Consider the following 25,519-nt stretch of genomic DNA (forward strand, 5'->3'; position numbering starts at 1 on the left):
ATAACCCTTCCCTTTCCTCCTCAGGGTAGTTACCTCTTTGAGTAAATCCCACTTCAGCAAACTGTGATCACTGCTACCTGATGGTTCCTTTATCTGCAGATTCTTAATGCATGATAATATGTTGGTAATATCTTCAGTTAGTCCCACTGTATAGAATTTAAGTACTGTCTCAGACCATCATAGTCGCCTGTACGAAAGCAATAACCCTTTCCTTTCCTCCTCAGGGTAGTTACCTCTTTGAGTAAATCCCACTTCAGCAAACTGTGATCACTGCTACCTGATGGTTCCTTTATCTGCAGATTCTTAATGCATGAAGAATCACTACTGATAATCAAATCAAGAGTATTACTCCCTCTATTTGCCTCCCGAACATGCTGATGTAGAAAACAATCATCCAATAAATCCACAAAAGCCTTGCTAGTGTGTGTGACCAACCCACAAATTACAGTCAATATCTGGGAAATTAAAATCCCCCATTATAAGACTCTCTGATTTACTGGCCCACTCTATTTCCCTGTACAGTTTCTTATTATACTCATCAGAGTTATTAGGCCTATAGCACATTCCTACTCTTGATTGTGATCTCCCAATGCTTATGTCACACCAAGCTGACTCGACACTGCACTGTCCAGCGATGTCGACTGGCTTCACTTCTTGGGATTTTATGGAGTCTGGGTGCGAGGTTAGCCTGTGCAGATTTTGCTCCTTAAAGCTCTTCAAACAGAGAAGTTTTTCCTGATTTATTTTCTGCTTTATTAGTTTAAATTGTCATATTAACTTATTTTCTAGAGTAGCTTTATATTCCTAGTTACGATACTTAGTTTAAAGTTTAACTTAGACAGAGATTTCGTAGATATTACTTAGTATCGGTAACGGTATCAAATCCACGTGTCACAAATTGAACGAGAGGTCTTTTAACCAAATTTAGTCGATTTATTAACCAATTGTTATATCAAATTATCTTCTATAAGTAGATTATAGAACTAGTCAGGATCCTTAGTTTATTCTAAATTGAGATAGCGAGATTTCGAAGCTAATCAATACTTACGAGTCCGTAGAAATACCGTTCGTGAATTCCCGCCATTTTTACACGATAGCATAAGCTTAGTGTAGTATACTGCATAATATAATATTGTCAATTAATCAGTAAATCTATTAATCTTGATAAACTTTATTGTCAATTAAATTGTATTTTTAACTCTATAAATACATATAACGACTTAATCGTAACAAATAATTAATACATAACTATAGTGGTACACGTGATACGGAAGTTGTATAAAGGGAACACTAGATACCGAAAAAAAAAAAAAAAAAAATATATATATATATATATAACATAACTGTTTTGGGATATAACTTAAGGATTTAATTTTTGTTTTAAATTTTATTGAATTAAATTGGAATCATGACTCTGACCAGAGCAGCAAAGCAAAAGGCTCAAGCTAATGGGAGTGCTGTGGTTCAGGGGAGAACTGAGGGGTGCAGTTGCCCTCTGAATCACAGTCTATTAAAATGCACTGTTTGCTTGATGTTTGCGGAGCAGTCGGGTACGGGACATGATACTGCCAAGGGGGAGTCTTTGTGTGTGCACGATGTAAGGAGTGCAAGGAAATCAGGCGACAACTCAGCGTTGTTATGGGCCTTTATGAGACCTTGAAGGACAGGGTGGTTGCCCTCGAAGGAAATAAATTGAGGGGCCCATCAAGCTCTCAGCTGCCCACATCAACGCCAGAGCTTGCACTTGGTCATCAGGCAACACAGGGGCAGCCCCCTAGGCAGAATGCGCTGGTCCCACAGGAACTAGTAGTTGTTGGTGACTCTATTGTCAGGGAAACGGGGAACATGCTTTGTAAAAAGGATAGGTGGAATAGGACCAGGGTATGTCTGCCAGGGGCAAAGGTTGATGACGTTGTAGAGCGGATATCATCTTTTAAGGGCACAAAAGGTGATATAGTTGTACACGTTGGCACTAATGATATTAAGCGTAGGAGACCGGCGGAATTACTTAGCAAGTACAGGTCACTGTTGAAAAAAAGCCGTGAATTAGGGTTGAACTTGAAAGTGTCTGCAATTCTGCCCAGACATGATAGGAGGGAGTATATGATGAGAGCCTTGTCGATCAATTCGGCCCTGGAGGGATTGTGCAAGGCTCAAGGGGTAGAATTTTTTTCAGCCTGGACTGTACTTGTTAACAGGAGAGATTGCTTCTACAGGGATGGGATACACTTAAATAGAAAGGGTGCAAGAATTTTTGCTGATGCTGTCAAGGCAGTGTTAGGTGGGTCGGAAAACTGCTAGTTGGGGGGATACAAGGACTAATAGATTAACAGTAGCCACTGGCAGAGGTGGAAGTGATTCTTGCACTGCTTCTATTCAAATGAGCAGAAGTCTGAAAAACAAGATGCAGGATATTTCAGAGACTGCTGGTAGTCATTGCGTTACAAGTAAACACATGGGTTGTGTTAGGGTAGCTAAGAATAGAAACAGGTGCATGTATACCTGCGTGTACACCAATGCTAGGAGTTTGGTAAATAAATTTGATGAATTTGAGGTATTTCTCAAAACATCAAAGGCAGATATTGTTGGGATATCAGAGACGTGGTGTCACACAGATATAAGTAATGCGGAACTGGAATTTGGGGAATACAATGTATATAGAAAGGATAGACAGGACAGGAGGGGAGGAGGGGTTATGCTATTAATTAAGAAACACAAAGTCAAAGGAAGTGAAGCCAGTTGACATCGATGGACAGGGCAGTGTCGAGTCAGTTTGGTGTGACATAAGCATAGGGAAATCAAAATTGAGAGTAGGAGTGTGCTATAGGCCTAATGACTCTGATGAGTATAATAATATATTGTACAGGGAAATAGAGTGGGCCAGTAAATCAGAGAGTCTTATAATGGGGGATTTTAATTTCCCAGATATTGACTGGAATTTGTGGGTTGGTCACTCGCACACTAGCAAGGCTTTTGTGGATTTATTGGATGATTGTTTTCTACATCAGCATGTTCATGAGGCAACAAGAGGGAGCAATACTCTTGATCTGATTATCAGTAGTGATTCTTCATGCATTAAGAACCTGCAGATAAATGAACCACTAGGTGGCAGTGATCACAGTGTGTTGAAGTGGGATTTACTCAAGGAGGTAACTACCATCAGAGGTAAAGGGAAGGGTTTTTGTTTTCGTAAAGGCGACTATGATGGTCTGAGACAGTATTTAAATTCTATACAGTGGGACCAACTGATGATGTTACCAACAGCAAACTCAAAATGGGAAGCATTCAAGGAACTAATCTTGGTGGCTACCAGGCTTTACATACCAACTAAGAAATATTGTTCAAGGTTTAGGCCTAAATGGTTGTCAGATGGACTAATGAGACATGTGGCAGAGAAGAAAAATGCATGGGATACATACAAATTAATGGGTGACATGAAAGCCTATGATAGATATAAGTTGGTCTGTAACCAAGTCACAAAGGAGATTAGGCAGGCAAAGGCAGACTACGAAAAATCCTTGGCAAAGGATGCAAAGAAAAACAGAAAGGAGTTCTTTACATACTTGAACTCGAGAAGGAAAGGGATGAATCAGATTGGTCCACTGGATATTGATGGTTCAACAGTTGAGGATCCTGCTCATGTGGCTAACAATCTAAACGAGTATTTTGCATCTACATTCACGCATGAGGAGTTATTCAGGAAGGAGAATGATGTAGGTAAAGTAAACATTGGCAGTGAGCTGGATGATTTTGTAATAACTGAGAGGAAAGTGGAGGAGAGATTGTTGAGGATAAACATAAAAAAGGCACTGGGATGGATGGGATCTATCTAGTTATATTAAAGGAGGCAGCAAAGGAAGTATGCAAACCCCTAGCCATAATTATGAGAGCTTCTTTGGACTCAGGGGAGGTACCCATAGACTGGAGATGTGCAAATGTAACCCCAGTTCACAAAGGAGGATCAAAGGCTGACACAAGTAATTATAGACCTGTTAGTTTAACTTCTGTTCCAGGTAAATTAATGGAGGCACTGGTTAAAGAAGCACTGCAGGATCATCTAGACAAGAATTCAGTTATAGCTCAGACGCAGCATGGTTTTGTTAAGGGCAGGTCTTGCCTGACCAATTTGATTGGATACTATGATGTAGTCACAAAAGAACTGGATGCAGGGAATAACTTTGATATTATATATTTGGATTTTAGAAAGGCTTTTGATACTGCTGCACAAATTGGAGCAGTGTGGCATTGGAGGCAAATTGCTGCTATGGATAAGGGGATGGTTGAGTGGCAGAAGACAGAGAGTGGTAATCAATGGACACTGCTCAACGTGGACTAATGTTATTAGTGGAGTTCCTCAAGGTTCAGTGTTGGGTCCATTGTTGTTTACGGTGTTTATGAATGATATTGATGATGGGATATCAAGTTTAATGTCTAAGTTTGCAGATGATACAAAGGTTGGCAGGGTCGTTAAGGACACTACTGACGCTATGCTGCTGCAACAGGATCTGGAAAGGTTGAACAGATGGGCTGAGAGGTGGCAAATGAAGTTTAACATTGACAAATGTAAAGTACTACATATGGGTAACAGTAACCCCAGAGCAATGTATCAACTCTGCGGTACTACACTGACAGTGGTGGAGAATGAAAAGGACCTGGGTGTAATTGTGCAGGCAGATATGAAGTTCTCTGAGCAGTGCAGACGAGCTGCAAGAGTAGCTCATGGTGTCTTGTCAATGATATACAGGAATTTTTCTAGCAGGGATAAGGAGGTGATTATTCCCTTGTATAAGGCAATGGTTAGGCCACATCTTGAGTACTGTATACAGGTCTGGAGGCCTCATTTCAAGAAGGATGTAGAGCTGCTGGAACGGGTACAGAGAAGGGCAACAAGATTAGTAAATGGAACAAAGGGTTGCTCTTTCGAAGAAAGGCTTAAGTTTTGCAAATTACAGAGTCTGGAGACTAGGCACCGGCGAGGTGATCTGATAGAGGTGTATAAGGCTTTGAATGGTTTGAGCATGCTCAATGCCAATGGGATTCTTCATCTTTCTCAGAATAATCACCTCAGAGGGCATAAATTCAAATTGAGGAAGGACGGATGTCGGATAGATGTGCGGAAATTTGCCTTTGGCGAGCGGGTGGTTGGTTGGTGGAACCGACTTCCATCACTTGTTGTTGAAGTTGATAGCCTAAACAAATTTAAAGCTCAACTGGACAGGTATTTTGAACGATCGGAGGGGTGAAAGGGGAGAGGGTTTTTTTTTTTTTTTTTTTTTGGCTGATGCTGAATAAGCTTGCTTTCTTGCATCATATGCCTCTGCTAATGCTAATAACCCCTCCTCCCTTCCTATCCTGTCTATCCTTTCTGTAGATGTACCCCCCAAATTCCAGTTCTGCATTCCTTCTATCTGTGTGACACCACGTCTCTGATATCCCAACAATATCCGCATTTGATGCTTTGAGCAGTACCTCAAATTCATCAAATTTATTTACCAAACTCCTAGCATTGGTGTACACGCCAAGTATACATGCACCTGTTTCTACCCTAACACAACCCATGTGTTTACTTGTACCGCAATGACTCCCAGCAGTCTCCGAAATATCCTGCATCTTGTTTTTCAGGCTTCTGCTCATTCCAATAGAAGCAGTGGAAGAATCATTTTCACCTCTGCCAGTGGCTACTGTTAATCTATTAGTCTTTGTTTAACCCCAAGCTAGCAGTTTTCTGACCCACCTAACACTGCCTTGATAGCATCAGCAAATATTCTTGCACCCTTTCTATTTAAGTGTATCCCGTCCCTGTAGAAGCAGTCTCTCCTGTTAACAAGTAAAGCCCAGGCTGAAAAAAATTCTATCCCTTGAGCCTTGCACAATCTTTCCAGGGCCGAATTGATCGACAAGGCTCTCATCATATACTCCCTCCTATTGTGTCTGGGCAGAATTGCAGACACTTTCAAATTCAACCCTAATTCACTGCTTTTTTTCAACAGTGATATGTATCCAGTTGACCTTTGAATTTCTGCAAACCATCGATCCCAACTACCTGAGATGGCAGCTTATTCCAGTAAACAACAACTCACTGGCCAAAAGAAAATGTCCTACAATTCAGTCTAAATCTCTTCCCGCTGTAATTTTAATTTATGGCCCTAGTTCTGGAATTCTGTATAACAGTGAAAATTCTGTCCTCGTTCATTTTACTAACTCACACTCTTAGAGCCTTATAAACTTTAATCAGATCCCCTCTAAGATGCCTGGTTGCCAACCCTGTAGTCCACAAAATCGAAGTTTTTCCTCGTACAGTTGCCCTTTTGCTTATCTTGCCATCAAATTGCCCTTATTTTTTTGCCCTTTCAAGAAGCTCAGTGCCTTTTTCAGATGAAGTCTCTATACTTGGATGCATATATTCCAAATGCGGTATTGCAATTCCCTTGTACAGTGGGATTATGACTTCCAGGATATTGTTGATAAATCATTGATAGAACACGATGGGCCTTCCTATTCCACTGCTAAGAAAACTTTGTATTTGCCAGTATTCTAAATTCTACATGCTTTTTCCCTTTAATTTGACCCCACCAATGTATAAATTATTTTGTTATTTTGTGTGTAACACCTTGAATTTTGCTGGATTCAAACATAGTTATCAATTTTTCTGACCATTCTTGAAGCCTGTTCCAGTCATTCCCCTTCCAATCTTTACATTATCTGCAAATTTTGATATTGCACCCTTTTTCTATGCATTGATGTTGTTTATGAAAATGAAAAACAACAGTGGTTCCAGAACTCTGCTCTCAAGTTACAGCAATCTGAAGAATATCCATTACTCTCATCCTTCCGCCTTGCAGCCACCCTGCAATCCATCTTAGAATCTTTCCAGTATTCCCAGCATCTTCCAGCTTATACAGTAACCTCTTATGATGAATTAAATTGAATGCCTTTTTAAAATTCAAATAGCCTATGTTGAGATTGTTCCCAACGTTTTGCTCACGAGTAACTGTCAAAATAGCTTATAAGGTTAGGTAAATACATTTTGCCTAACAAATCCATGTTGTCTGTCTTTCAGAATGATGCAGTTTCTATCTATGTGTCCCTAGATTGCATTCTTAATCATTGCTTTTCCCTACCACTAAAGTTAGACTACCAGTCTGTAGTTAGCAACTTCACTCTTAGAATGGCCTTTATGTATTGGCAACATGTTAGCACTTCTTCAGCCCAAAGGAATCTATCCAGATTCTAAAGAATCCTCATAATTAATCTCAATGGTTCAGTACACTCAGTGCCATCTCCCTTCAAATTCCTTGGTATATGCCTTTAGTTACTGGTAGGCTTGAAAGATTTTCTAACAAACAGCCATCTGTAATTTCAAAATCATTAATTTTATATGGCTCAGCCCCACGTGCATAGTCTCTCTTCAGCATGAAGGGCCTTTCATTAGTAAAGACCAATGCAAAGTTCCTATTCTGTTCATCAGCATGGTTATCTAAGTCTTTTCCACGCCCATTGTATAAGGGTCTGATCTGATTCATTTTAGTGAATTTTGCTTTTAGTTTTTTGTTGACTTCAATACTTTTCTTCACCCATGCTAACTTTTTCTGTATTATTAGACTAGTCATCTCTTTATCATTCATCTTAGCACATATATATTTTTTTTATGTAAACCCCAAACACGAGCGGTATTAGAACCTATAGTACTTAGTACTGTGTTTGGGATGCAGGTTCAGAAGACGAAAGAAGATATTTATTGACATTGGACTTGAATTTCTGTGGACTGTAATTTTTAGGAAATACATATGAAGGAAGGTTGTTCCAGAAAACGGCAGTTGAATGAATAAATGAGGAAGATGAAAAGTTCGACAGTAAATTGATGTTGGCTGGTGGCGGCACGTGTTCGGACTGTTTTGAAAGAGAGAGTGGGAATTATAGAAGCCAATTCAGAAGAACAGTGCCCATGGAAGTATCTGTAGAAGAGCCATGCAGCAGAAACAGTACATCTATGAGACAGCGAGTGGAGAGACTCTTAGAGATGAATCATTAATTAACATAACTGCCCTCTTCTGAATGGAATCAAGTAGCCTGAGAGAGAGGTTTTGGGAGCACCACCCCAGATGTGGGAACAATATTCCATGGCAGGGCGGATTTGTGATTTATACAGAGTTAGCAGCCGTTTGGAAGAAAAGTAACGCTAAGAGTGAAAGAGAAAACCAAGTTCTTTAGATGCAGAAGAAGCAATATTTGTAATTTGCTTGTGCAGGGTAATTCCCAAAAGAGATATATCATTTTGCCTAGAAATCGGAGTGTCACCAAAGATAAGCATAGGAGCAGAAGAATCCTTTTTTTGCGAGATATAAGACAAGACTGAGTTTTAGAAGGGTTGAAATCAACTAAGTTGTCTTTGCCCCACTGGAAATTTACCTGAAGATCGGAATTTAAGGAATTGGTAGCAGATTTTCGAGAAATTGAAGCTGATTGAGCAGGACAAGGTTTCTCAAAATGGAAAGTGGAATGCAATGTGCTATCATCGGCAAAACTATGGATAGGATTTCCAGTCAATGGAAGAAGGTCTTTAATATACAAGAGGAATAGAGTGGGGGCAAAGAACTGAACCTTGGGGAACACCGGCATTAGTGGAGAAGTTAGAAGACAGAGAGCCATCTGCCATCATCCTCAGTCAGCGATCAGAGAGAAAACTGGATAACCAATTACTAAAAACAGTTGGCAAACCATAAGATGGAAGCTTGTTTAGAAGACCTTTAAGCCAAACACGATCGAAAGCCTTTGAGATGTCAAGAGCAACCACTTCTGTTTCACTGAACGTTCCCATTGAATTAGTTCATAAATAGGTAACATAAGCCAGAATATCACCAGTGGATCGACACTGACGGAATCCATACTGGCAATCGTTGATCAGATGGAAGGTTTCTAGGTAGTTTAAGAGTTGGCAGTTAATTGATTTCTGCATTACTTTAGAAAGAGTAGAAGTAATTGCAATGGGACGATAATTGGATGGGAGAGATTTGTCACCCTTTTTAGGAACTGGTTGAATATGAGCAAATTTCCAAGCAGAAGGAAAAAACCTTTGGAATAAGAAAGTGAAAATAGGCAGCAAAGAATGGGAGTAAGTTCAGGAGCACTGGTTTTGAGAGCAAGTAGAGAAAAACTATCGGGACCTGGAGCTTTTTTTTTAGCCTCAAGATTCGTCAAAATCCTTCTGACATCCTTTTGACGGTAGACCACAGGAGGCATTGAATAGAGCGTGTTGGGAATGGCGGGAGGTGTTTTTCCCAGATCATTAATACATGAGTTGGAAGAAAAGTGGATGCTAGCAGGTCAGCTTTATCCTTGGCTGAAGTGACAACAGAACTATCTGGTTTGGACAGAGGTGGGAGCAGAGATGGGCAAAAGTTGTGCCAATAGTTTTGGCAAGAGACCAGAATGCTTGGCTACCATTAGGACAAGAAGCAAGTTTTCTACTCTTAGCCTGTTCAAACTCTAGTTTGGACTGATTAATAACTGCTTTACAATTGTTGCGAGCTTTGGTATAGGCAGAAAATGAAACTGGAGAAAACAAGCAAATTACAATATGCAACATTCTTCTCTTGAACAGCCCTAGCACATTTATTGGAAAACCAAGGTTTATTTAAAGGACGAAATTTTAAAGTGGAGTGTGGGATAAAGGAATCCATTCCTGCAAGAATAATTTCACTGACACGATCTGAGCAAACATTGATATCTGAAGTTTTGAAACAGTAATCCGACCAAGGAAAAAAAGAAAAGAAGTCTCGCAGGTCATCCCATTTTGCATTCTTGTAATGCCAAACAACATGAGGTTGGGAATAGCCGTGAGATAAAGGTTCCATTGGAGAAGAGACAATCACCGAGTTGTGATCTGAAGTGCCTAAAGGACCTCTCAATTTGACCGTGTACTTAGAAAGGTTGTTCATGAGAAAAAGATCAACGTATTGCTGTATGATTTGGATTCCGGTATTCTTGTAGGTAAATGAACAATCTGTGCAAGGTGATTAGTAATTGCAAAAGCCTCAGCATCTCGACCAGCTGGGTCGGTGTGACAAGAAAATGGAAGCCAGCTGGAGTTGTGGACATTAAAATCACCAAGGAAAATTACCTCACTGTTAGGAAAGTTGGACTAGAGAAAGTCAAGTTGCAAAGAGAGGAAGTCAAAGAGCTCCAAGTGATTAGTGAAGTTGGGAGAATGGTAGAGACAACTGATGAATTTGACAACAGGTGCATATTTGAAGCGAAAGGAATCATACAGCAAATAATTTGGGCACCTGAGATGAGCAGTAGTAGAATCAACCAATAACTGAGATTCTGTAAGAAAAAGTACATGGGGTTTGGCAGACTGCAAGTGGAAATGGACATCGTTGAGATTAGAATTGAGACCACGTATATTTGTGAAATGAATTAGGAAGTGCTTGGGAGGTTTAGATCTTTTCGCAGATAAGCTTGCTTTATTAGTCTGACAATTCATGGTGTATTCAATAGTAAGAAAAAGTGGGTGGGACATGCTGTATGTAGTAATGAAATTTTTGGATAGGGCTTATACACGATAAGAATATACCCAGATCGTTGACATATCGTGGCCTCGACAATGCTCCCCGCATACACACTACTTGGACTCCCTCCAGTCACTATCTGGCAGAGTAGAGGTAGCAAGATTATACTAGCTGATCCGGAAGCTTCCTAGAGAGTTACCAATAGGTTCGGTTTGGTACTAACTAGCGGTCGGCCTGCGAACACCGTTTTAGAGCTGTACCCTTGAAATGTAAGAAGTATTGGATCTCGCCACAATGTTCATCATAACCTCAAAAGTCATCAGTCATATTGCATGATGGAAGAGATAGGGAAGGGTTGACCGGAACTTAGCTCTAGAGACTAAACATGGGTTCCACCACTTCAAGCCTTCAATAAGCAAAGTGGTGGTATTGCACCGGTTGATGAGAGTTGTTTACATGGTGGGTGACCACCCAGGTTCACACCTGGGTGTTCACCCACCATGTACTTGTGCATGGAGGTTATACCCAGGATTACTAACAGCCCCACCATCGTGTAGGTGCAAGCAGAGGATTTTGCTGTCACAGACCGTCCGGACTTCGCCGAAATTGGGTACACTTGACTTGAGTGTCACCCGAATATCAGTTCCATCAGCGTTTTAGACTCCCAGGTAGCAAGTACAGCTTGTCTGGCTTATCTGAGAGAATGGCTGTGACAACCTCAAGGACCAGTCATTTTAGACATTGCAGAAATTTTATTAACATTTAGTTAAATAGCATGAATATATATATGTGTGTGTGGGGTTCTCTAGTTTTACGTACATTTTGATTCAAACAATAAAAAACTTGCAACTTGCTTATGAAAGTATAAAATATACTTGCACATATTGAAGTTAGTTATGTTATGGACATATTGAAGCGTTACTTATTCGAGATATATCAGAACGTTGTGAAGGAAGAGCACAATATGAGATATATAGATAAAATGATGCCCTTTACACTACTAACTAGTTTTTTGTTTAAGAGTTGTCTATGGTGTGTTTTCACCAGTATTATATAGATTATTATACTCTTAAAGATATGATGCCTTGTTGCATTTACTTTTAACTTTTTTTAATTTTAATAAAATCTAAAAAATAATTTAGCGACATAGATTTGTTACACATAAAAGTATTGGGAATTTGCATTTTTTATATATAGCTTGAAAATAAAAAATGGTAACATGATAACAGAAACTTCCCTTTACGTGTAACAAGATATGGAAAAAAATGTAGCACACTAATTTTTCTCAAATCACTCAGTGCGGCGCCAGAAAGAATTCTTACTTCGAATATGGCCCTTATACGAGAAATGGTTGGACACCACTGCAGTAGAACCAATGGGCTATGGTTCCCAATGAACCACAGCTCAGTGGGAATACCCTTTATCTGCTCACTTGACCAGCACGACTTCTCCGTACGTGGAACAGTTGGTTGGATAGGTTTTACTAAGTTACCTGGTACCACTTAGTTGTAGAATGGTAATTTCTTTAGCTCTCTCAATTCTTGCTTTGCTGCAGCACTAATTTCTTAAATTGCACGAAGGCCAAAAGTGCAAACAGTGTGTATGCGGTGACATGTGACATTTCGATGCAATGCACTTCGAAATTTGTAAATTTTTTCGCATGTTTACATACTTTTCAAATAAGCTTAAAGTTATTTAACTAAATTTGCATTTTTGATGTCTATTGTTAAGATATATATTATATAAAAAGAATTCTAAATTACCCAGTCGGACCTCTGTTTAATGAACTCCTTTTGGAGCGATTTTTTTTTTTTTTTTCTTTTAATCCCATTGGAAATTACATTTAAAATAGTTTCAGTTGAGCAAAGAAAATTTTCATATAACGAACGGCTTAGGAGAGACTGTTTTGTCTATCTCTTAAATGTTATATATATATATATATATATATATATAACATTTAAGAGATAGACAAAACATTAAAACATAAACATTAGAGAAAGAGTGAAAACAGATAAGATATAAACAGGATAGGATATGGCAAATGCACCGAAGCGTGCAAGGCAGCAGCAATGGATGCAAAAATATGACAAATAAGGATAATGGTAGTACGAAATGTCCGGAAACCCACAGGCCAAAAAGGAAGATAGGCGAAAATGTAGTAACCTTTAAAATAAAAAATGTGGTAACCTTTAAAATAAAAATAAAATAAAAATAACAATAACGGTGGTGCCTCCGTAGCCAGGTGGGAAGGAGCAGCAGTGCGTAACAAACGCTTCTTGATTAGACCGGGGTTTGAGCCCGTCACCACCAAATACGGAGGATGTGGAAAGGTCAGGGAATGACCACCGCATATCCCCGAGCAATATGGCCTTAGTTGCTAATGCTCTTAAAAAAAAACAAATAACAATAACGGCAGCCTATATCAGATAAAGGCAGGAAAAAATTTTGCAAAAATACTTCAAAACGGGGAAGAGAAGCAAGTATGCAATCAATAAAATTAAAATGAAATCTGATGACGGCAAAGTGAATATTAATACATGATTAGGTATTTCAGTGGGGGACTACACCCAACCATGTATCAAAGGGTTGCGTTTCCATACTTGCCAATAGCTATGCAAGAGAAAATTTAAAAAATGTAAAGAAACAGAAAGATGTCTCTTACATAGATGGACAAGGTAGTCCCTATGCAGTTTTTCATACTACCATTATTTTTATTTGTCATATTCTTATAATATGCATGTGTTTGTGTGTGTGTATTTTTTTTTATTTAATTTTGTTTCATTTTTTTAATGATTGTTGCTTTTGTATGACTCCATTATGATATCTCATATTTTAGGGAATTGGGCAACTATCATTTTTCATACTGGTAAATGTCATTTTTCATGCTTGTAAAATTCTCACTAAAAAAAAAAAAAGAAAAAAAGAAGGGATATCAGTTATTATCCTGAAAACAACAGATATCCCTTTAGTTATTTCATTTATTTTCAGTTATTTTATTGCACTAACAGAAGCCAAAAAATATTGATATAATTAAAGAATATTTTTTATTTTTATCTATTATAAGCATTATAAAGTTCATATGTTTACTTCATATTATTTCTGTTACTTAAATTCTCTGAATTTATAACATTATGATTACTCAATCTGGTGTTCTAAATGATTTTTTTTTTTTTTTTGTCAGTTTGTTTATTTGCAAACACGATGGTACCTATTCATTTTTTTGTGGAAATTATATCTGTCAGAGTTTTTGTCATGCTGTCTGTTTTCTTTTAATACAGTAAAATATTTTAATTTCTAGGAAGTTATTCCAGAATGGCAAGGTGCGGCAAGCGGTATTCTTGTTTCATTAGGGCGACGATTTCAAAATGAAGTGATGGAATACCTTTTAGTAAAGTTTCAACCAGGTGTGCTTCCACATTTCTTTGTAGTACAGACTTTGGCAAATATGGCTTCAGTAAATGGTAAGGCTGATATTATTAACTAATTTATCATTGAAATTTACAGGTAGTGTTTTTAAAGTCACTGAAGCCAGTACAGTTGCATATTCTTAGTTGTGTTTTCGAGAATGACATAATTCGGTTGGCATGTAGATCTGTTATATGGTCACAGTACATTAGAAGAGATGTTGGAATGCTTAGCATTCTGTGCTACACATGTTTCAATCAATGATCCAGCACTATTTTCTGTTCATGTTGGTCACGTGAAATTTTTTTGATCACCATAAAATGGACTTATTTGGTAACTCGTGTTTTGAATTATTATCTATATTCCTGTCTAACTTCTGCAAAGAAATGTTTGTAATATCACTGACAATAAAGCATCTCTGCTGTGGAAGTTATCCCTTGGCTTGCTTAGGAAGCAGATGATGCTATTGCATTAATAACTTCACATGCACATGTTGTGTTCATGTGAAGTTATTCTCTTGTGAAGCTTTCTAATTGTTCATCTTTTGTAAAGGTTCTGATTTTAGATGAAGAAAAATCATATGTTGCAAAGTATAACTGGAGATATATACAATTATTGGTTCAATGACTTCAAAAACCCCCTATATGATAATTGTGATGATATACCGATTAACACTTTCGCGGCTGCCTTCCACCCTGTGCAAAAAGCCTAGTGTTGAGTCTATCTTGATGGGGGAGGACAGAGACTTCTATGACTTTTCTTCTCATGTTCAGGCAAGTTGCTGGATGGAAAACAGTTCCTTGTCCAGCAAATCAAATCAAAATGGTTCTATGAATCAAGTAGTTTTTCATACATCTGGATAAAAAACCACCCTGATGATGTGCTAACTGGCAGCGAACTTGTTAATGTGATATGATTTTTTTTTTTGCAGTGTAGACAATTTGAATTTGAAGAGATTCAGATTTTTAATGTAAAGTGTCTTAAAGGCACTACACAGTAATTAACTTATAATTTTAATAAATGTCTAGAAAGAACTTGTAGAATTCTTATATTACTGTTCAGCATAATCAGAAACAAAAATTTTACAATAACTTTTTACAGGGATGGGTTAAACTTGTATAGAAGGCATGCAAGAAAGTTTTGTGATGCTGTTGAGGCAGTGTTAGGTCGGTCAGAAAACTGCTAGCTTGGGGAGATACACAGACTAATAGTTTAACTAGAGCCGCAGGCAGAGGTGAAAGCTTGTTCGTTTGTTATTTGGTTTTTAGGAGCATTAGCAACTAAGGCCATATTGCTCCGGGGATATGCTGTGGTCATTCCCTGACCTTTCTGCATCCTCCGTATTTGGTGGTCACAGGCTCGAACCTCGGTCTAATCAAGGAGCGGGTGCTATGCACTGCTGCTCCTGCCCACCTGGCTATGGAGGCACCAAATGTGAAAGCAATTCTTGCATTGCTATTATTGGCACATGCAGCAGTCTGAAAAGCAAGGTGTCTGGGATTTTAGGCTCTGCTGTGAATTATGGAATAGATGAATGCATGGGCTGTGTTAGAGTAACTAAGAGTGAGAATGGGTGCATGTATACTTGCATATGCACTAATTCTAGGAGAATTGTAAATCAGTTTGATGAATTTGAAGTACTTGTTAAATTGTCGAATGCAGACATTGTAGGAATCGTGGAGACTTGGTTTCAATCAGACATAAGTGCTGCAGAATTCAAATATTGTGGAATACAGTGTATACAGGAAAGACAGACAGGCCAGGAGAGGTGATGGGTTATGCTCTTAGTTGAGAAGAATATTAAAGCTAAGGTAGTGTATCCAATTGACTTGGGTGATGAGTGCAATGTTGAGTCAGTTTGGTGTGATATATAAACAAAATTGAAAAGCAGGAGTGTGTTATACTCTGACTGTGATGAGTACACCTAAGAGCTATACAGGGAAATAGTGGGCCAGAAAATCAGAATGTCTTATAATGGGGAATTTTAGCTTTTCAGATGTTTACTGGAATTTGTGAGTTGGTCACTCACACACTAGCAAGACTTTTGTGGATTTCTTGGATGAATGTTTTCCTCAGCAGTATGTTAGAGAAGCCAGAAGAGGAACAATAGTCTTGTTCTGGTTATCAGCAGTGATTTTTTTGTGCATTAAGAATCTGCAGGTTAAAGACACACTGGGTGGCAGTGATCACAGTGTTCTGATGTGGAATTGATGCTACTGCATGAATAACTTCTTAATTCGTTATGTTCTTTATTCTTTTCAAACTTTTCATACCGCTAATAACCAGAAATATATTTCCATACATTTTAAATTTCACATGTTTTACAGTTTTTTATATTGAGAAAATGAAGCCTAATACCTTCTTTGTTTTATTCTTGTAATGGTTTTTTTTTAAATTTTCAACAGAATTAATTTTTAATTTTTGAAAATGAAAAGTGTAGAAAAACATCATTTATTAAATATTTAATTTAATTTTTTATGAAAGCTAAAAAAAATTGCAGACACTGGATATTACAATCCGTTAATATGTACGCTCTTCCTAAAATGAAGTGTGCTGATGTGGAATTGATGCTACTGCATGAATAACTTCTTAATTCGTTATGTTCTTTATTCTTTTCAAACTTTTCATATTCATACCTCTAATAACCAGAAATATATGTATTTCCATACATTTTAAATTTCACATGTTTTACAGTTTTTTATATTGAGAAAATTAAGCCTAATACCTTCTTTGTTTTATTCTTGTAATGGTTTTTTTTTAAATTTTCAACAGAATTAATTTTTAATTTTTGAAAATGAAAAGTGTAGAAAAACATCATTTATTAAATATTTAATTTAATTTTTTTAAGAAAGCTAAAAAAAATTGCAGACAATGGATATTACAATCCATTAATATGTACTCTATTCCTAAAATGAGACCCTCACCTGTATACAGGACTTGGGATGTGGTCTTATCATTGCCTTGTATACCTGGATAGCATTAGTAGAGGCTTATGATCCAAGAAAGCAAGCTTATGCAGCATCAGCCAAAAAAAAAAAAAAAAACCCTTCCACTTCACCCCTCCGTTCGTTCGAAATACCTGTCCAGCTGAGCCTTAATTTATTTAGGCTATCAACTTCCATAACAAGGGATGGAAGTCTGTTCCACCAAAGTATGTATTACTGTGTATATATTATTATTTGTTGTTATAGTGCAAGGAAGCCACGGGCTTTTGCTGCACTGATAAAAATAAATAAATAAATAAAGAATAAGTAGATAAGAAAGTACAAATTATGTGCTTCCATCCTCACATATGTACAGATGACCATTCATTTTATTCAAACTGTCAGCCCCAACCACCTGTGGCAGTAACTTGCTCCAGCAATAAATTACTCAAAATAAAAACTAGCTAAAAGAAAACTTCCTAAAATCTAGTTACTCTTTCCCTGTAATTTGAATTTAAGGCCACTAGCTCTGGAATTCTTTATAATAGTGAAAATTCCATCTTAATTCATTTTACTAACACCTCCCAGACCCTTATAAACCTTAATGCATCACCTCTAAAGTGCCTGGTTGCCAAGCTCTATACGTTTCATCGTACAGTCACCCTTCTTTGGACCCTTTCAAAAAGCTCAATGTCTTTTTTCAGATGAGGTCTCCATACTTGAACACAGTATTAGAAATGTTGCCTTATACAGTGAGATCATGACCTCCCTATCTCAACAGGATTATATTCGATATGTCATCAATAGGACAAAGTAAGGTGTTTCCTGGCTGCCTGTTTACACTGTTCAGAAAGTCATATCTGTCCGTATCATAACTCCCATATCCCTTTCTTCCATTTTCGCACCCTTCTCCATATTGTTTTTCCTTTTGCCCAAAAGAAGAAGAAGATGAAGTGCCTACCAAAAAGTAGGCACTTCAAGTGGAAACGTTTGGCCGCCTTGGCAAATGTTTCCACACTCACTCACTCCCTCCCCTCTAATTAATTTAACCCCACCAAGCATAAAATTTATTTTGGGGTTGCTATTCCCCAAGTGTAAGACCATGCATTTTGTTGCATTAAAACATGGCTGCCACTTTTCTGACCATTTGTGAAGTCTGTTCACGACATCCTGAAAGAGCACTGTTTGGCACTCATCAATTGCAATATTACCGATCTTTACATCATCTGTAAATTATGACATCACACCTTCTAACCCTTTGTTGAGGTTGTTTACAAAAATCAGAAACTACAGTCTAAGAAAACGATTCTAGGGAACCCACTCCTGACATTACATCAATGTGAAGTAGATCCAATAATCACAACCTTCTGCTTTCTGCCCTGCAGCCACTAGCAATCCACTGGCATCTTTCCAGTAATCCCAATATGTTCCAGCCAAATAAACTATGTTGGAATTGTTCTCTACAACCAGTTCATGAGTAACTGTGTCGAAATAGCCTGCTCAGTTATTTAATCATGATTTTCTCTTAACAAGATTATGTTGTATATTCTTCAGAATGCCATATCTATATAAATTTCCCAGGATTGTACTCTTAATCATTTCCTCTAAGATTTTACTTACACCCAAAGTCAGACTAACCAGTCTAGTTACCAACTTCACTCTTAGAGCTGCCTTTATGTACTGATGATATATATTGGCACTACACTAAAGTCCAAAGATGACCTCATAATTAACTTTAATGGTTCAATACACTCCCTGGCACCTCTCAAAATTATTGGGTATATGCCATCAATTTTGGGAGCCTTACTTGCCTTTATGCTCAAACATTTCCTATTAAACAGTCATTGGCAAAGTACCTCTTCAATTCATCTGCAGCATCGACTGGGTTATCTAAGACTTTTCCACACTGAGTACACAAAGGTCCGATCTAATTCCATTTCTTCTTCACTGTATTCACATACATGAAAAATTCCTTGTCTCCATTCTTTATTCTCTTAGCCATGTGTGTGTGTGTGTGTGCGTGCACACACACACGCGCGAGTAATATACATACATACATACATACAATGGATGTCACCTGCTGTAATCACTTCGGAACTCAGCTTAATTGATAACAATAATCAATGAAACAAGAATGCAGTTATTCAGTATTGTTTGTTTGTTATTTGGTTTTTAGGATCATTAGCAGCTAAGGCCATATTGTTCCGGAGATATGCGGTGGTCATTCCTTGATCTTTCCACATCCTCCGTAATTGGTGATCACGGGCTCGAACCTCGGTCTAATCAAGAAGTGTGTGCTATGCATTACTGCTCCTGCCCACCTGGCTATGGAGATGCCCATTGTTTATTGATCACAGCAGAAACGGGTATATAAGAAGGTGGAAGTGGACAGAAAGAAAACATTAAAATAACACAATATAAAATACTTTATTAAGAATAAATATTGTCACAATCACTAAAAATGTGAAATAAAACGTTATTAAAATATATAAAAATATAAAAGAAAATACAGTGGAGCTTCTCTATTGCAAACTTCTATTTAATGAATTTCTCATATTACGAATTTTTTTGCAAAACTTTGCACTTTGAAATGAAATTACATGTAAAATTAACCCCATATAGCAAAATGTTAGTCTCTATATAACGAATTTTTAAAAAAATTAGCAAAAGCATTTTAAAGATTTTCAAGCATTTACTGCTAAACAGCTGTTCAAATGTAATACGGCCTCCTTCTGAAATTGCTCATTAGTATCTGGAATTAACCATCCTTGTAGTGAACACTTGTGGCCATTGACACCCATAGAAGGGTCATTTCATTTTTTTTTAGTTATAAAACTAAATGGGTTTTCTTAAAAGTGGTCATGAACTATGCAATAAATAAGGCAGATTTGTAAATTGACGTTAGCTTTAGCAAAGGCACATGATGTAAGAAAGCAAGCTTATATAGCATCAGCCAAAAAAAAAAAAAACAACACACACACACACCCTACTCATTTCACCCATCCACTTGCTCCAAATAATTGTCTAGTTCTGCCTTGAATATATTTAAGCTATCGACTTCTACAACAAAAGATGGAAGTTTTTCCATCAATCAACCACCCACCTGCTGATTAAAGGTAAACTTCCGCACACCTATCCTACAACTGTCTTTCCTCAATTTGAATTTATGCCCTCTCAGGCGATTATTCTGAGCAAGAGGAAGAATCCCATCAGCATTGAGGATTCTCAATGCTGATGAGCTCAATCTCATCAGCATTGAGAGCTCAAACCTTTCAAGGCTTTATACACCTCTATCAGATCACCTCGCTGGTGCCTTGTCTCCAGACTCTGTAATTTGCGAAACTTAAGCCTTTTTCGTAAGAGCAATCATTTGTTCCATTCACTAATCTTGTTGCCCTTCTCTGTACTTGTTCCAGCAGCTCTACATCCTTCTTGAAATGAGGCCTCCAGACCTGTATACAGTACTCAAGGTGTGGCCTGACATTGCCTTATACAAGGGAATAATTGCCTCCTTATCCCTGCTAGAAAAATTGATATATGATATATATCATTGACAAGACACCATGAGCTACTCTTGCAGCCCGTCTGCACTGCTCAGAGAACTTCATATCTGCCTGAACAATTACCTCCAGGTCCTTTTCATTCTCTACCACTGTCAGTGTAGTACCACAGAGTTGATATGTTGCTCTGGGGTTGCTGTTTCCCATATGTACTACTTTACATTTGTCAATGTTAAACTTCATTTGCCACCTCTCAGCCCATCTGCTCAACCTTTCCAGATCCTGTTGCAGCAGCAGCATAGCATCATTAGGGACCTTAACAACCCTGCCAACCTTTGTATCATGTGCAAACTTGGACATTAAGCTTGATATACCATCATCAATATTGTTTATAAATAAAGAAAATAATCATGGACCCAACACTGAACCCTGAGGGGCTCCACTAATAACATTAGTCCATGATGAGCAGTGTCCATTAATTACCACTCTCTGTCTTCTGCCACTCAACCATCCCTTTATGCATAGCAGCAGTTTGCCTCCAATGCCACACTGCTCCAATTTGTGCAGCAGTCTTCCGTGTGCAACATTATCAAAAGCCTTTCTAAGATCCAAGTATATAATATCAAAGTTATTCCCTGCAACCAGTTCTTTTGTGACTGCATTATAGTATCCAATCAAATTGGTCAGGCAAGACTTCCCCTTAACAAAACCATGCTGTGTTCGAGCTATAACTGAAGTCTTGTGTAGATGATCCTGCAGTACTTCTTTAACCAGTGCCTCCATTAATTTTCCTGAAACAGAAGTTAAACTCACAAGTCTATAATTACTTGTGTCAGCTTTTGATCCCCCTTTGTGAATTGGGGTCACATTCGTACATCTCCAGTCTATTGGTACCTCCCCTGAGTCCAAGGAAGCTCTCATAATTATGGCTAAGGGTTTGCTTACTTCCTTTGCTGCCTCCTTTAATATAACTGGATTGATCTCATCCACCCCAGGGGCCTTTCTTGTGTTTATCTTCAACAATTTCTCCTGCACTTTACTCTCAGTTATTACAAGATTATCTAGCTTACTGCCAGAGTTGAATACACCTCTGGCATTCCCATTGTTGAATAACTCCTCATGTGTGAATGTCGATGCAAAATATTCATTTAGTTTGTTAGCTACCTGAGCAGGATCATCAACAGTTGAACCATCGATATCAAGTGGACCAATCTGATTCATCCTGTTCCTTTTAGAGCTTACATAAGTAAAGAACTCTTTGCTGTTTTTCTTTGCATCCCTTGCCAAAGATTTCTCGTAATCTGCCTTCACCTGCCTAACCTCCTTTGTAACTTGGTTAGAGATCAACTTATATCTATCATAGGCTTCTGTGTCACGTGTTAATTTATATGGATCCCATGCATTTTTCTTCTCTGCCATGTGTCTCATTAGTTCATCTGACATCCATTTAGGCCTAAACCCTGAACAATATTTCTTAGTTGGTATGTAAAGCCTAGTAGCTTCCAAGATAAGTTCTTTGAATGCTTCCCATTTTGAATTTGCTGTTCATAACATCATCAGTTGGTCCCACTGTATAGAATTTAAATACTGTTTCAGACCATCGTAGTTGCCTTTACGAAAGCAATAACCCTTCCCTTTACCCCTGATGGTAGTTACCTCTTTGATTAAATCCCACTTCAGCACACTGTGATCATTGCCGCCTAGTGTTGCCTCTATCTGCAGATTCTTAATGCATGAAGAATCACTACTGATAATCAGATCAAGAGTATTACTCCCTCTAGTTGCCTCCCGAACATGCTGATGTAGAAAAACAAAATCCAATAAATCCACAAAAGCCTTGCTAGTCTGTGAGTGACCAACCCACAAATTCCTGTCAATATCTGGGAAATTAAAATCCCCCATTATAAGACTCTCTGATCTACTGGCCCACTCTATTTCTCTGTACAGTTTGTTGTTATACTCAGTGGAGTCATTAGGCCTATAGCACACTCCAATTCTCAATTTTGATCTCCCAATGTTTATGTCACACCAACTCGACACTGCACTGTCGAGCGATGTCGACTGGCTTCACTTCCTTGGATTTTTTGGGTTTAATAGCATAACCCCTCCTCCCTTACTATCCTGTCTATCCTTTATGTAGTTGTTGTACTCCCCAAATTCCAGTTCTGCATTCCTTATATCTGTGTGACACCACCTCGCTGATATCCCAACAATATCCGCCTTTGATGCTTTGAGCAATACCTCAAATTCATCAAATGTCTTTACCAAACTCCTAGCATTGGTGCCCACGCAAGTATAGATGCACCTGTTTCTATTCTTAGCTACCCTAACACAACACATGTGTTTACTTGTACCGCAATGACTCTCAGCAGTCTCTGAAATATCCTGCATCGTTTTCCAGGCTTCTGCTGATTCCAGTACAAGCAGTGCAAGAATCACTTTCACCTCTGCCTGTGGCTACTGTTAATCTATTAGTCCTTGTATCCCCGCAAGCTAGCAGTTTTCTGACCCACCTAACACTGCCTTGATAGCATCAGGAAATATTCTTGCACCCTTTCTATTTAAGTGTATCCCATCCCTATAGAAGCAGTCTCTCCTGTTAACATGTACAGACCAGGCTGAAAAAAATTCTACCCCTTGAGCCTTGTACAATCTTTCCAGGGCCGAATTGATCAACAAGGCTCTCATCATATACTCCCTCCTATCATGTCTGGGCAGAATTGCAGACACTTTTGAATTCAGTCCTAATTCATTCCTTTTTTCCAACAGTGAGCTGTACTTGTTAAGTAATTCTGCCAGTCTTCTACTCTTAATATCATTAGTGCCAAAGTGTACAACTATATCACTTTTTGTGCCCTTAAAAGATGATATCCGCTCTACAACGTCATCAACCTTTGCCCCTGGCAAAGGTTGATGACAAAGGTTTACTGATTAATTGACAGTATTATATTATATACTATACTAAGACTATATAGTTCGGGATATAACGTTGTATCATATAACAATGGTGGCAAGTTACGATTGGTAAATCTACGGACGCTTAAGTATTAATTAACTTCCAAATCTCGCTGTCTCAATTCAGAATAAACTGACGATCCTGACTAAGGTCTATAAGTTACTTATAGAAAATAATTTGATGTAACAATTTGCCAATAAAACGGCTAAATATGGTTAAAAAACCTCTCGTTTAGCATAGCTGCAACTTGTAACATGTGGATTTGATACCCTTACCGATACTTTTATATATACAAGGATATCACCTTATTCCTGCTAGCAAAGTTTCTGTATATCATTGACAGGAGCTATTCTGGGCATCCTGTCTGCACTGATCGGAGAACTTCATATCTGATTACACAATTATTGTCAAGTATTTTTGATTATACTAAGTATAGTACCACACCATTGGTACTTTAATCTAGGATTACTTCTACAATATACAATGTTAAACTTCAGCTATCATTTCTGAGCTCATGTGCCTAATTATTCTGGATCTTGTCGCAGTAGCTTATCCTGATCTGTCATTAACCACCCTGCTAATAACCTTTGTATCATATGCAAACTTAGACATTAAGCCTAATATATCTTCATCAATATCATTAATACAGTAGACTGCCAAAATAATGGCACATTTAAAATAGCAGCGCATTGAGATCGGATATATACATACAGTCAGATGTCTTGCATTGCTGAAAAAAGAATAGGCCACTGTATGTGATTACTGTATTTGTTTACATTCGCCATTTTCAAAGTGAATTCTGTACTGATATCACGGATTATACCGCTGTTTTACATTTATTTTAAATTAAAATCTCTTCACTGAGGTCATCATACAGAGAAGAAAAGAACAACATTAAGGCTTAGTGACAATCTTGACATAATCCAAACTATTACATTAGGGTCACGCAGAATGTTAATTCATATACCCATGTGTATTGTGTCTTCGATACACCACTTCAGTACACCACTTTGGCCCCTGCTTCAATTTACCTGTTTTGCCCCCTCGACGTGGGCACCTTTACCTGGTGAGGGGACCTAGTCTGGAAGTCCAGCAGCATCACTGGGATCCAACGCCCACAGCCCAGCTTCCAGGCTAACATCAATGGAATCCGATGTGTTTGCGGTGCACTGCGACTCGTGGAAATTTGGAAAGGGGGATCCTGGTGGTTGAGGGACCCCTTTGGCCCCCTGCTTCGACAAGACGGGTGGTCCTGGAAGGCCTGGCCAGGATCAATCGGCTAGTAGGCTTGCCTGCGAGGGTCAACCTTGTCAATGCCATGCCCCTACCCTCGTGGTCCGAGGGACAGGATTTAGGCTGGCGGCAGTGCGGGTATGGTGTCTGGGTAGCCGTGGCATTCCACTCCCGAGTGCATTTATTGCATGCCGGGTATGGGTGTCCCTTTGGGCTCCGTGGTGGGTGGGCACTGAACCACTTCAAAAACTCCATGAATCCTGATAAACTTATTTCTTCAGGGGCTCCAACCCAGTCCCTTTTTGCAAACATAAAAGAAGACACAGATAGCATTATTGCTACAAAGAGGCAGCGAACTGAAATATAATCATGGCCTGTTCCAACGTTTTTAATTATACACTCTAGCAGTGTAAAACCGATTAGCAAAATGTCACCCTTCTTTATACAGAAAGGGTTAGATGGGTTAGCAGGGTCATCCAAATCAGTTAAGAGGCTCCGTTCTGGAGAACTTTTAATTGAAACTAAAACTGACAGGCAGTCTGAGCAGCTACTCCGAGCAACGTCAATTTCAGTGACACCACGCCGACCGGGCTAGCTGAGTGGGTAAAGTGCCTGCCTGGCAACCCAAAGGTCGCGGGTTCGAATCCTGCCTCGGGCTTGGATCAAAGTACTAAACCTTGGGAGGTGCATTATGGCCACAGAAGCCGATGAGCCAACAACTACCAAAAAAAAAAAAAAAAAAAAGTGACACCACATAGAACACTCAATTCATCAAGAGGTGTCATTTCAGAGTGGGACCTTCTCGACGTAACCGAGGAGGAAATCTGCTTGGAATTGAAACCACAGGGAGTTATTGCCATCAAGAGAATTAATGCCCGTAGGGATGAGAAACTTCTTAAAACCAGAAACATTATCCTGACTTTTAACTCACCTAAGTCTCCCGATGAGATTAAAGCTGGCTACATCAACTGTCCAGTGCGTCCATATGTT

The 25,519-nt window shown here is 38.5% G+C and overlaps 1 protein-coding gene across 4 annotated transcripts in view; it reads left to right on the forward strand.

The window, feature by feature from the left end:
* Window positions 1–25,519, forward strand: part of c11.1 (maestro heat like repeat family protein c11.1) — a 1,259,325-nt gene that overhangs the window by 80,774 nt on the left and 1,153,032 nt on the right. For all 4 annotated transcript variants that reach the window (XM_090383553.1, XM_090383554.1, XM_090383556.1 and 1 more), the window contains exon 5: window positions 13,810–13,972. In XM_090383553.1, coding sequence (XP_090239679.1) covers window positions 13,810–13,972 — 163 coding nt within the window. The remainder of the gene's footprint in view (window positions 1–13,809; window positions 13,973–25,519) is intronic.

The sequence above is a fragment of the Mastigoproctus giganteus genome, chromosome 10, assembly GCF_048544385.1.
Source record: "Mastigoproctus giganteus isolate SK-2022 chromosome 10, ASM4854438v1, whole genome shotgun sequence".
In the NCBI taxonomy this organism is placed as follows: Eukaryota; Metazoa; Arthropoda; class Arachnida; order Uropygi; family Thelyphonidae; genus Mastigoproctus; species Mastigoproctus giganteus.